The 13229-nt window shown below is 45.8% G+C and overlaps 1 protein-coding gene across 3 annotated transcripts in view; it reads right to left on the bottom strand.

The window, feature by feature from the left end:
* Positions 1–13229, bottom strand: part of enox2 (ecto-NOX disulfide-thiol exchanger 2) — a 205475-nt gene that overhangs the window by 63487 nt on the left and 128759 nt on the right. For all 3 annotated transcript variants that reach the window (XM_080502063.1, XM_080502061.1, XM_080502062.1), the window contains one exon: positions 2840–2971. In XM_080502063.1, coding sequence (XP_080358189.1) covers positions 2840–2971 — 132 coding nt within the window. The remainder of the gene's footprint in view (positions 1–2839; positions 2972–13229) is intronic.

A 13229-nucleotide genomic window follows, 5' to 3' on the forward strand; every position in this document is an offset into this window, starting at 1 on the left:
CCAGTCTGAATATTAGCTTCAATTTTCCTGCTCTCAGTCCTTATGAAATGTCTCTTCTGAGTCTTTTGTCTTCTTTCATTCCTTCATGGAACCGCTCTCATTTACTTTATTTGAAATATGCCATGCCTGTTTTTATGTGTGTGTGTGTGTGCGTGTGTTTCCTTATCAATTTGCAGGGAGTGCATTCAGAAGACTTCAAGTGTGCATAAACATGCATCTCCACACACACACACCTTCACACACACAAGCCCAGCATATTTCAAATATGAAAGTGCATTTCTGCTAAGAAGTGGGAAGTGATTTAATAAAGGCTTTAGGGAAGGGCTTTCTAGTGAGGGGAGAGAAAAGGCCCCGCAAAAAAAAAAAAAAAAGTCAAAAATGGAGAGTGGCAGGGTTCAGCTGAACCTCATGTTACAGAAAGGTGAGCTGGATATTGGAGCAGCAGATCAGCAGACAGCAGTTCAGCCTTGTGCTTCAAACAATTAGAAAGTATCGAACGCCCCATTAACACGGCAGTGTTTCAAATGAAAATGCCTGGTTTTTGCATTTTCATGGATAAGGCAGAAATGCTTAAAATGATGGTTCAACTTTAACAACGCCAGTACACAGAGTGGTATTGCTGTTACAGGTGATTCTGCTATAAAACCCAGGAGACCATGGGCTGGGAGTCACGACACTCTGGAGGAAAACATTGTTCTTATTGTCCATCTACTGAGCATGTGCAGAAGAACTACCATATAGTTCCCAATAGAAGAGCACCCCTCTTTTCAAAGATGTGGTGTGCACAAACAAAAGATAAGTCTTACTACTTAAAATAATATGATATTTTGTAACAGTTGTATCAATGCAGAAACAGTCAAATTATGTTTGTTTTAATTCTCAACACTGCTCCACCTGGCGGTGGGATCGTGCCTCGGCTGGACAGAGCAGTTAGAGACTCTGGACACGTGTGGGGTCCTTCTCATGTTCATTTTATTTTTAACACTGTCTTTCAAGACTGCAACAGCAAACCCAGATATGCGCAAGTGTGTATGCACGGTTTGCAGAACTACATCCGTGTCAACAAAAGCACATGGGGTCACCATATTTTACAGAATGTTTCAACCTGCACTCACGTGTTTGCAATAGTCGCGCACCCCGAGGATGGCACTCGGGCTTCTATTGGGAACTACACGGTATTTAGTACGGCCGTGGAGCACATGCGCAATGGCCGATTCCAAAAAGTCCCGTTTTCTCCGATTTACGAGAAGACAGTCGTAGTGTTTTCAGAGGCTCCGAGTACGGATGTCATACAAATGGATATGCAAAACACAACAAAACTTTTCAGTTTTCACTTGAAACCATCGTGAATCAGTGGTTGATCTTGAAAGATGACCGTTGAACAGGTGTGTCGAACTGATTTTGGTGAGGGAGCGACACAGTTGATTCTAGCCTCACGTGTGCAGTGAAGTCATGAAAACCTACGAATATGGACAACTTCAAAGAGTCTGCTTCCAATTCAATTTGATATTAGCAATTCAAAAATGTACAATGTAATTGGTTTTTTTTGTTTTTGTTTGAAATAATTAACATTTTTAGAAAATTTCAAGCACAAGCCTGTTGAAAAGTCGAGGTAAAATCAATCAGAAGCCAGGAAATGAAAAACAAACACATGCATGTTCCGTTTGGCACAACTGGCAGCCTGTTTGTAAAACCTGATTAGAGGGAAAACTCTTCCACAGACCAACTGGGATTCATATTCCAATTTTCCTGGAGCCTATCAATGTCAAGTTTACAGTTTAAGCTGTTTCTTACTAATGCATGACAGCCATTGAGGCTGGAGGAAGTGAGAAGTTACTGGAAGGTGCATAAAAAGGAAGGTATGGAGGCATAAAGTGACAACAAAAAGATAGACTGGTGTTTCTTAAACAGCCCTTGGAGGTTGAAAACAAAATCCTGCTGCTTTCTTTACTGATCCCAGCTGGACTGAGTCACACTGGCTGCTAGGCAGAGTCTGCCTGTCTGAGTCTGCCGTCCGAAGACTGATCACCAGCTCTCTGTGACTCAACTCAACTCAGTATGAACGTGGGTTTGTGTTCATGATTATCTCGCTCCTCGGAAGAGGCATATGGATGGGAACTTGTGTTACAAACTTGAAATTCATTTATTGTTGGAGCTGCAGTTAGGTACTGGTTAGCTGTTTCGCTTCACAGTTCAAATCTGGTTAGAGGCCTTTTCTTTGTGAGTTTGCGTGTGAGGTTTAGGTTAAACAATGAATTAATCTAAAAGTGATTGTAAATGTGAATGTCACCCATAGTCAGCTGGGATCAGGCCCAGTACATCACGTTTATCGGCTGAGATAAAGGGGTGCAGACGGCGCATGAATGGATGGACAACCTCTTGAAAATGTACCTATGGAAACAGCAAATTTATCTCTGGAACACGATAAACTCCCGAGAAGAGCAGTTGTCATGGAAACAGTGTACAGGCAATATAAAAAAAAGAAAAAAAAAGAAAACACTGACTAATTACCCCATGCTTGCTGCAGAGCCTTTCCGAGGCACTGCAACTTTAACTTGCTGACAGAGTCACAGTCTCACCTGGTGTGTAATTTGCGGACTAAGTGAAGTCTTACAGGATTGTCTACTGGACAATGAGCCTGGTCTCACTCACGCAGCAAGACGAGGCAGTGCAGCTTAACGTGCGTGAAGGAAGCATCAGTTTGGTTGACTTTAGTTTTGTCTGCAATCACATCACATACCGTGTGAACTCTGAGCCTGGGAACTGATATGTTGTCCTAAAACACCTTGGTGGAGTTTGATTGTGTAGAAAGAGAAACAGAAAAAGAAAAGTTTCGTACCTGGCATGAGTGGCTGTCCGGTCATCGGCATTGGAGGCATTCCCAGGTTGTTCATGGCGGTAGCCCAGGCGTTGGGATCGGACATTGGCATTGTCATCGAGTTGGAGTCCATTGTCATGTTACATATGCCCTCTGGGGAAAGACACACACACACACACAAAAGACAGTGAGAACAGTGTGTATCATTGCACTGACCTTTAAAGTCATAACATATGGGTCATGACAGAGGAGGCGTCATGTTGCGGCAAAAGATTAAGAGTGGGCTGTTGTCAGAGCGCCTCCTGTCGTCGCCTTTCAGCAAATAGTTACTTCATCATGTGAGGGTAGAGGGTAGAGGGGAGAGGGGGGAGAGGGTAGAGGGTAAAGGGGGAGAGGGTAGAGGGTAGAGGGGGGAGAGGGTAGAGGGTAAATAGGGGAGAGGGTAGAGGGTAGAGGGGGTAGAGGGGAGAGGGTAGAGGGGGGACAGGGTAGAGGGGAGAGGAGAGAGGGGAGAGGGTAGAGGGGGGACAGGGTAGAGGGTAGAGGAGAGAGGAGAGAGGGGAGAGGGGAGAGGGGAGAGGGGAGAGGGGAGAGGGGAGAGGGTAGAGGGGAGAGGGGAGAGGGGAGAGGGGAGAGGGGGGAGGGTAGAGGGTAGAGGGGAGAGGGGAGAGGAGAGAGGGGAGAGGGGGGACAGGGTAGAGGAGAGAGGGGAGAGGGGAGAGGGTAGAGGAGAGAGGGGAGAGGGGGGACAGGGTAGAGGGGAGAGGGGGTAGAGGAGAGAGGGGAGAGGGGGGACAGGGTAGAGGGGAGAGAGGGGAGAGGGTAGAGGAAAGAGGGGAGAGGGTAGAGGGTAGAGGGGAGAGGGGAGAGGGGGGACAGGGTAGAGGGGAGAGGGGAGAGGGGAGAGGAGAGAGGGGAGAGGGGAGAGGAGAGAAGAGAGAGGGGAGAGGGGGGACAGGGTAGAGGGGAGAGAGGGGAGAGGGGAGAGGGTAGAGGAGAGAGGGGAGAGGGGAGAGGGGAGAGGGAAGAGGGGAGAGGGTAGAGGGGAGAGGGTAGAGGGGAGAGGGGGGACAGGGCAGAGGGGAGAGGGGAGAGGGGAGAGGAGAGAGGGGAGAGGGGAGAGGAGAGAAGAGAGAGGGGAGAGGGTAGAGGAGAGAGGGTAGAGGAGAGAGGGTAGAGGAGAGAGGGGGGACAGGGTAGAGGGGAGAGGGGAGAGGAGAGAGGGGAGAGGGGAGAGGGGAGAGGGGAGAGGGGAGAGGAGAGAGGGGAGAGGAGAGAAGAGAGAGGGTAGAGGAGAGAGGGTAGAGGAGAGAGGGTAGAGGAGAGAGGGTAGAGGAGAGAGGGGAGAGGGGAGAGGGGAGAGGGGAGAGGGGAGAGGGGAGAGGGGAGAGGGGAGAGGAGAGAGGAGAGAGGGTAGAGGAGAGAGGGTAGAGAAGAGAGGGTAGAGGGTAGAGGGGAGAGGGTAGAGGAGAGAGGAGAGAGGGTAGAGGGGAGAGGGTAGAGGGGAGAGGGTAGAGGGTAGAGGAGAGAGGAGAGAGGGTAGAGGGTAGAGGGTAGAGGGGAGAGGGTAGAGGAGAGAGGGGAGAGGGTAGAGGGGAGAGGGGAGAGGAGAGAGGGTAGAGGGTAGAGGGTAGAGGGGAGAGGGGAGAGGGTAGAGGAGAGAGGGGAGAGGGTAGAGGGGAGAGGGGAGAGGAGAGAGGAGAGAGGGTAGAGGGTAGAGGGCTGTTTCTTCGTTCTCGACTCAGAGGTCCAACATCATGGCCTTTTGACACTTTCTGTAAGGGACCCGGACTCATCTAGCGGAAATGGTGCTGTGCAGACAAGAGCAGCCGGGGTGGGGGGTTGGGGGGGGGGGGGGGTCCATAAAGCTACACGTGTAGACCAATGAACACCTCAGTGAAAGATCGGAGCTTTCATTTGCAAACCAAAGAAAATAATCAAGCATAAAACAAGATTAGCACGGCGCTCAGCACAAATCCTGATGCTATCAGGCATTTGTCAGGCAGCCCGCGACTAAACCTTGGAAAACTTAGAAAAATGTCCAACTGAGCTCGACAGAATGTGCACACATCATCCCGCACCGACTTCCCCCGACTCGGAGTTTGGTGCCAAGTGTTGCATAACAAAGCAAACATATTTAGGTTCCAATAACAGAAACCCTGCAGTAAAGTTAGCAGGAGCACATCATAAATCAACCGCCGGCTCATTTTCCCCATCTGCAGTCCATATCACAGCTTTAAATGCATTTTAATTCTCTCCTCTGGTCGACCTCTTTCTCTCTGACAGACCTGTAAATTGCTGTGACTGCTGGCTGAGCCAGGCTGCCCTCGTCTCTCCTGATGCCAAAGCCAACACTGCCGCTCATAATGAGAAGTGCTGCACCTTGCACACACTTCACACCTCAGAGGCTCTGCAGCAAGGCGCACTGTGGAGCTCCGTGTGTGGTACGTGTGCACAACAACCGCTATATTTGTATTCCTGGTGTTCTGACACTGCTGGCAATGTGTAATAGTGCCGCTTGCTTCTCTGCCTCCCTCTCTTGAGCGACTAATTTCAGAGCTGTCTGCTGTCGCTGCCATAGAGCAGCTTGACAAAGTCCACTGTGTCCATGTGGCTGTGATAATGCTGCTGACACACACTGTTAACTAACACAACCCCATTAACTGGGAACAGTCGGGAGGACTTGAAATGGAAGCGAAGACGAGTGGTGGTCAGCTTTTTTTAAATAGTGGCTGTCCACAGTTCACAGTACATGAACCATTGTTACTGCAGTACCGATGAACACACACGGTCAGGGTTTGACAGGTGACGCTCTCAATCTGACTCAATCCTTATATGAGGCTCATAAAAATAACAAGAGGCCAAACTCAGGAGAAAACGGCGGTGTTTTTGATGCTATTAAACAAAGCCCCTCAACACAGTCTGGGAATTGACACAAGAAATGAAAGTTAATATTGTAGCATAACCGAAGAGCAAACTTGTGCTGGAGTTCATCTTCTCCTTTAACGAGACCACATCCCTTCAGATTCAGCCTCACTCCACTTCCACTCCGCTTCCAGTCTCTTTTAGAATTGTTTTTAAGATTCTATTATTGGTTTTTAAGGTATTAAAGGGATTGGCGCCTTTTTATTTATCTGGTCTTATACGTGTTCATACTAAATCAGATGGTCCTTGATGTTCCAAGATCCAGACTAAGAAATAGAAGTGACCGTGGCTGCAGCCCGTCAGAGTCATTTGCTTCTTTCCACTCATCTCTTGAGTCTTTCAAGTGTCGACTCATATGACACATATACTAAATAGTAGTCACTGGCACTATTTGAGCACTGCAATATTGTGACATAGCTTGTACTCACTGATTGTTTTAATAATACTGTTAACTGTGAAGCACTTTGGTCAACCTTGGCTATTGTAGTAAATGTGCTGTATAAATACAGTTGGATTGGATTGTGTAAGCACTAGTCTGAATACCATCCATCCATCCAATAATCACTCCGCAGCTTCTCCAAAACAGCAATGTCTAAATTGGTAGAATGGTTGGAATATGAAGTCACGTTGACCTTCATCTTTGGCCACTGAAAACACATTAGTTCACCCTTGAAGGAGAGTAAATTGAATGCTAAACTCTCCGACAAGATGTTCCTGAGATATTTAGATGTTTAGTTGCTAAAAGGTTTGGGAGGTCACAGTGACCGTGACCACAGGCCATCATGGTCTCGGCAGGTTATTCTAGTTGGAGAGCAGGTGAAGGTTATATCTCTAAGCAGTTCTGGATTTTGCAGGTTTTTTGCACTTTAACTTTGAACACAGCCAACAAAACCTGACCGGTGAAAACATGACCGCCCCACCCCCCCCAAAAAAAAAGGAAATGTCACATCAAAAGGACTGGGACACAAATTGAACAGAGATGGAAGAATCAGAAGGAAGACAACACTGTTAAGGTGAAGGGGGAGTTTGCTTTTCTTTTCTCAGTGAAGATGAGGCAATCTGTATGACCACTTCTCCTTCCATTTCATCCACAAATTCAAAACTGAAAACACAACAGAAGCTGCATCCGGGGGGGGAATCACTGCAAAGGTCAGACATTTAAGCAGAATTCATCTCTGCTCCTCACCGGAACGACAGAAAACCTATTGATTGTGTTGTTCACACACGTTTGCCCTGCAGGGTCAGGGACGGTAAAGGTGCACCCGGAGCATGTGGAGTTCACTCCTCCACCGAGGCCTCGCGGTCACGGCCCTGCTGAATATCGCCTGTGTTTGAATCACAAACCTTACAGTACATCCGTCTCTGCCACTGGAGCGCCTCTTTCAGCGCGTCACCCCTTTTTCTATTCATCATTCAAAACGGGTCCAGTTGGTGTGTTGCCCTGCTGCATCGACCCTTCCTTTGGCCTGCCCTCCATCCACACACGCACACACAAACAAGGGAAAACACACACTAACTCTTTTCTCCATTAATCAATTACTCCTTTCAGGCGTGCGCCTCAGTACGTCAGCCACAGAGGGTTTTGATTTTTGGTGCGGCCCAGTGACCTTGAGGGCAAGTCGGCTCTTAAAGGAACCCCGCTCTCACCCTCGTGTCAATATATGGAGGCGAAGGAGGAATAGCAATCAGTCAGGTGCACATATGTGCAAACACACAGCCAGGCCCTGGTACACACTCAGTTCACCTTGCCATAGAGGAGGCCTGAGACACCGGGACATGGCCTCGAATACAGGAATCAATGTGAATAAATATCTTCAAGAAAGAAAATCCAGATCAGAGCACTCTGCGCTGAATTAAAAGCCCCTAATGGAATCTCAGAATTTAATCTCAGATTCAAAGTGACAATCAATAGCGATTAAAGAGAGCAAATAAAATGATAAAGAAGAAGAAGAAAGAGGAAGACAATGTCAGATTATTTTCAGCTGTTGGCTCAAGTTAGCTTGAACTCATTCAAATGCCACGTCTAATGATATAAAGCCAACAATCTAACCATGAGAGGACGACCTCTCCAGGATGGTCTTTCAAGACATAAGTCCAGTTAAGCGTGGACGGATTTAAATGCAGCCACAGTGAGGTTTCATCTCTTTTCATGGGATAATACTGCCACTGTCTTTAAACGTGACAGAAGGCCAGGCTAATAGTGATAAAGATAAACATATTAGCATTAATGGGAAGGACAACAAGAAGGAGATGACGACATGAAAGCTGAAGAAAACATTTATTGAGGTTAGCGTCTAAAAGAAAAACAACCTTACACTATCAGGAATTCAACACATTTTCCTTCCTTCCTTCCTTCCTTCCTTCCTTCCTTCCTTCCTTCCTTCCTCTGAAGATGACACAGTTAAAAAGCAAGTGAAATTGATGAGTCAGAAGTACCAGCAGTGTAAGAGTCCATGTCAGAGAACGTACCAGCGATATGCTGTTAGATGAGCAACTTTACAGACATTAGCATGATACATTTCTGTAATCTGGGCATTGCCCATGGTAATAAGGCAATCGTGAATTTGATTAAGCTGGGGTCCATCCAGCCCCAGGCTTTCCTGATACTAACTCTCCGCAGGCTGTGACCAGCTTTTAGCTTCCCTAAAAGCTCCCCCAGGAGGCGGATAGGAAATTAAGTCATTTAAAGGCCCATTGGCCGTAAGCCCCAACAGCAGGCTGAGAGACGCTGAGGGCAATTTAGTCCAAAATGCACATGGTTTTAACAGCTAACTACAGGTTTATTACAGCCCCCAGAGAGCAAATTCAAGTGGGAGTTAAAAAGATGAGGGACAGAGATGAAAAGAGAGGGAATAAGTCCTTTTAAAATGACAGACGTGATGCTGACGGGACAAAATGATAGAAAGAGTGGAGTAAAAATGTCAGCTGCCGCGAATTGAACACCGAGCATTGTACCACTGAATAAAGTGGGCTGATGATAGTCATTACTGGGAAGAAGAAACTGCAAAAACCTACAATTATGCATAGTATAATGCCATCGCTGAGCACAAAGTGGTGGAGCTGACAGACGAGTGAAATTAAATTTCAATACCAGTCCTTCGACTAAAAGAAAGAATAATACCCAAAGTGTTTTTTGCAGACTACCTTCTGACTCTTGGGTGCTAAGACTTGATATTGGAAGAGAGCTTGACATTGTTCCAGTTGAAGGTGTGTGTGGGGCGTCCATATTTATGCATGAAAAGAAGAAAAAAAATGCCTGGAGAGCAGAATGGCTCGGAGCACGCGTGCCTCTTTGGCCTTAATCTTCTCCTGCACGCGGTTGTGTGTGTATGTTCCTCCAGAGCCTGGGAGGTTGGTCAAAAGACCGCTTGGCTTACGCTACCTTTGGAAAGGAGACGACATGATGAAAACAGAAGGACCCATTAGGATGCATGCGGCAGTGTGAAACCTTGTTTGGAGGACAATTTGTACAACTTTATCTCTAATGAATTATGAAAGCCTTCTCAAAATAGATGAATGTGCTCTCACAGATCACCATTTTTTCCCCCATTACGTACGTGCTGAACGTGCACGCGCACACACTGCGTCTGTTTAATAATGTATGACTGCCCTTCTCTCTGCTTCTTTGATCATGTAATTATGATAAAACTGGCCGGGGTCTGGTGATTAGTGCTGGCACAGTCAGGAGTGCCCTGAGTGCTACGCTACACCACGTCTCACCCAGGACCTGCAAAAGACACAACAAAGTGAAGATGTAAAGATGACAGAAGAAGCCCGAGGACAGCACACTCATGGGAGAAGAAAACCTCCTCAGAGCATTTCTCTTTCAATCTCCATATATTCTGATAAATACATGGCTTAACGCGAGCACTTTTTTTAACTTTATTGGCAGAGACATCCTATAAAAGTCTTTGGAATGGAGCTCAGCTTAGTTTGAAATCTTGATGAACTTTGGTTTCATCACTAACAATCATAGTGAAAAGATATTACGAGACTAATTCATTAAAAAGTTGGAGCCCTGTGTTAAATGTAAATAAAAGCAGATTGTAATGCAGTTTGCTAATCTTATGAACTCATATTTTATTCCCAAGAGAAGATAAATAACAGAGATGCTGCAATAGATATTAAAAATTAGGTTATTTTAATTGAGATGGCAGCAATACAAGTTGGAACAAGGCCATGAGAGGATGCAAATGTAATTTACACAAATCAAAAACAACTGCAGGAGCGTTTCACAAAAGGTTCAGTTACAAAACATCAGTGACATGACTGGAGAATAAAAGGAGCCTTTTAGAGTGTTACAGTTTCTCAACACAACTTGTAACGCACTTTAAAAAACACAAGAGCTAAACCAAAGCGCTGTGCATAAGTAGATGCAAAATAAACTGCAAACAATAAAAAAACACAATAAAAACACAAAAATGAGCAGAGCCTCAAACAGTCTGAAAACTCCTGAACAACTAAAAAAAAGGCTCCTCAACTGTAAACTGCAAAAACCTGTAAGATCAGATGAATGGCTACTAGTAGATAATGTCCAAAGATCCAGAGAATTAGGGAAAGATGTGTGTGCAGACGAAGGGCAAGATGCTGTCTGCCGTCTGGCAGAACCGCATTCAAAAGACACTCTGCTGGATTTCCCTGCATGGACTCATTTATTATTGTCTGAGGGAAAACTGCTCTGTGATCAGATGAATCAAAATGTGGGCACCGTGTGATGCACATTAAAGAGGAGAGGGAGCATCCGGCTCGTTCCTCCTGGACACTTCAAACGCCTCCAGCTTTGCCTGTCGCATCAGAGCATATGATGGAGACGGCTTACTCATCTGAAAACAACCCACCGATACCAAACTACTGATGTTTTCCAGCTACAAATGTTCCCATCCAGACAACATCTCTTTCAGGGAAATCCTTGCATATTTCAGAAAGATGAGGGTTGAACCACATTCGGCTTCCATCACAACACAATGGTGTTGCAGCAACAGAGATCAGGTGAACTTCATGAAACGAAAACCCCGGCAACCAAGGCCCGTTATTGTTGAGTAGCTAGAATCCTGCATGCGATAAAAATACTTTCGAATAGGAACAAAATGTGGATTTATGCGAGTTGCATGGCACCGTAATTCTGGCCATTGGGATCCTACAGTATCGCATTTCTGGCGAACCCTGTCTAAGACAACCTGTCTGAGAAAGGAAACACACATTTCGTGCATGCTTAAAAAGACACCATCAAAGCTGTGAAGTGGAAGTACACACGTTTATTTTAATCTAGATCTAATCCGGGCTTACACAGAGCGAGAGGTAAGTCACACTCCAGGCAAGTTGCCCATCAACACACAGAATTACAAACACACTCATCGCCAGGAGCTTGAATGTCACCGCGGGATTTGCGGGGATCGTGCATATTTTTATCAATTCCCACAAATCTGCCTTTCGTAGTGCGGGAAATTTCTGCACACTGTGTGTGTGTGTGTGTGTGTGTGTGTGTGTGGGCACCTGCTAGTGCACCCTGTAAGCGCGGTATAAAACCGTGTCATTTACTGGTGGATCTGACAAAACCTGTGGGTTTTTTAAAGAAAAGACCAGTTTTAAACACAACTTTCATGTTGGGGAGGCAGACAGGCGAGTGAGTGTAAGGAGAGACGGCACGGCAGGTTGGAGTTACGTGACGCACCTGAACGCATCGCTCAGGGCCGTCACTTCGACAGTATGAAGCAGCACACGATGGCGACAGTCGTGAGACCAGGTCAGGAAGAAAAGATCATTTTCAGGGGAGATTCTGGAGAACCGGAGGATCAAAACAGGATACAGGTGGAAGTATGAGCTGATATTCATTTCAGAGCTCCGCCCTCCCCAAGAGCAGTTTGGCTTTCACAGAGCTGTTATCTAGTGCAAGGCCGCAGCTAAGGGGGGACTGGGGGGGGCAAATACTGTTAAGCAGATGAAGCTGCCTGCTGAATAATTGGCAGTGTAATAATGTCATTATTTAAACCGCACAACTCGTCATTTTACGCTGCTATTGAAAAAAGTGATTTCATGACTTTACGGATGTGAATGAGAGACAAACGCAGGCGGTTTACACAGTGAACTCAAATGGGACGAGGCCTTGTTTGAACTGTGAGCTGCCGAGAAAAAAATCCAACTATACTGCAGAGTCCCGAAAGTCCTAAAATGTGAGGCACAAAACCAAAAAACCCCAAAACAAAACAACAAAAAAAACCTGCCAGCAAGTCGCTGATGCAAAAAAAAAAAAAAAAATCCATTGGAATTGAATGTCTGTGAATGAATGTGTGTTGCCTTTGTGTCCAACAGGTTAGCGTGGCCTCGGTGAAGTGGTGGCAGTCCAGGTTGTCAAATCAAATTACTGACTAGAAAATTGGATTGGAGGAACTAACCTAAACCCAATTCTCAGTAGAGGGGAGACTCCACCTGGAAAAAAAAGACTCATGCATATCGAATGACTGATGCCTAATGACTATTACAGAGCAATCATGTGCTTGTGCTTTTAAACGCTGAACTCTTTGCAATCTAAGTCAAGCCAATGAAGCAAAAGGCCCAAAGTCAACTTTTTGAAATTGATCATTGAGTTGCTCAGAAGATCTCTACTGGCATGGTTTATTACAGCATTTGAACAAGTTTCATACGATGTGATAAAGATTCAGAGACAACGCGCCATGTTTAAGATGATGAGTGAAAGCAGGCTAGTGGGTTTACCGTCACTCAACTGAGAGTAATGGACATCAATTTTAATTAAAGTAATGCATGTGGTGCAGCAATGTGTTTGACACGGCAGCATTCAGTTAAGTACTTAAAAAAAAAAAAAAAAAATATTATTTTCATTTATCTTGAGGGCATTGAAGTGAGTAGCGATCATGTGATGACCCAGGAGTGTTAACTCCAGCGACGAAGCGTAATTAACCCCGCAGCCTGACTGTGCTGCAGAGTGACAACACTCACTCACCGCCGCAGCTTGTTGTGACAATATTTACATCAGAAATGACAAAGCCCGCTTTTAGTCATTAATCCCAGGAAATCATCTACACTGAGAAGAAGTGGATGATACTGCTGACACAATAAAGCAACAAATTACAGCTGCTCTGCCATGACTCCAACAAGCTTTGCACAGCAAGTGCTGCTAAACGCCTAATTTCAATTCCCTTAATGACTTTCATCACTGGGTTTGACATGGCAGGATGCTGTGGTTGAGTCTTTTACAAATGTCTGCAGGATGAGACTGAGCGGGGAAGTGGAGACTCCATGTGAGCCGACATACATAGAAGGACGCACGGCCGTCAAAACCTGGAACGACTGCTGCTGCGTGTTGATCACAGATGATACAGTCTTACGGAAGACTCTGCTGATAAGCAGATGACTGTGTAAACAAACACTATTTCTACTGGTTTATTTTTATCCAAACTGAGCGGTTCGTGTCAGGGTTGTCAAGGAGGAGCATCCGCTTGTGGACGGCAGCGTGGCTCTCCTCTCTCTT

This window comes from Blennius ocellaris, assembly GCF_963422515.1.
Source record: "Blennius ocellaris genome assembly, chromosome: 9".
Classification (NCBI taxonomy): domain Eukaryota; kingdom Metazoa; phylum Chordata; class Actinopteri; order Blenniiformes; family Blenniidae; genus Blennius; species Blennius ocellaris.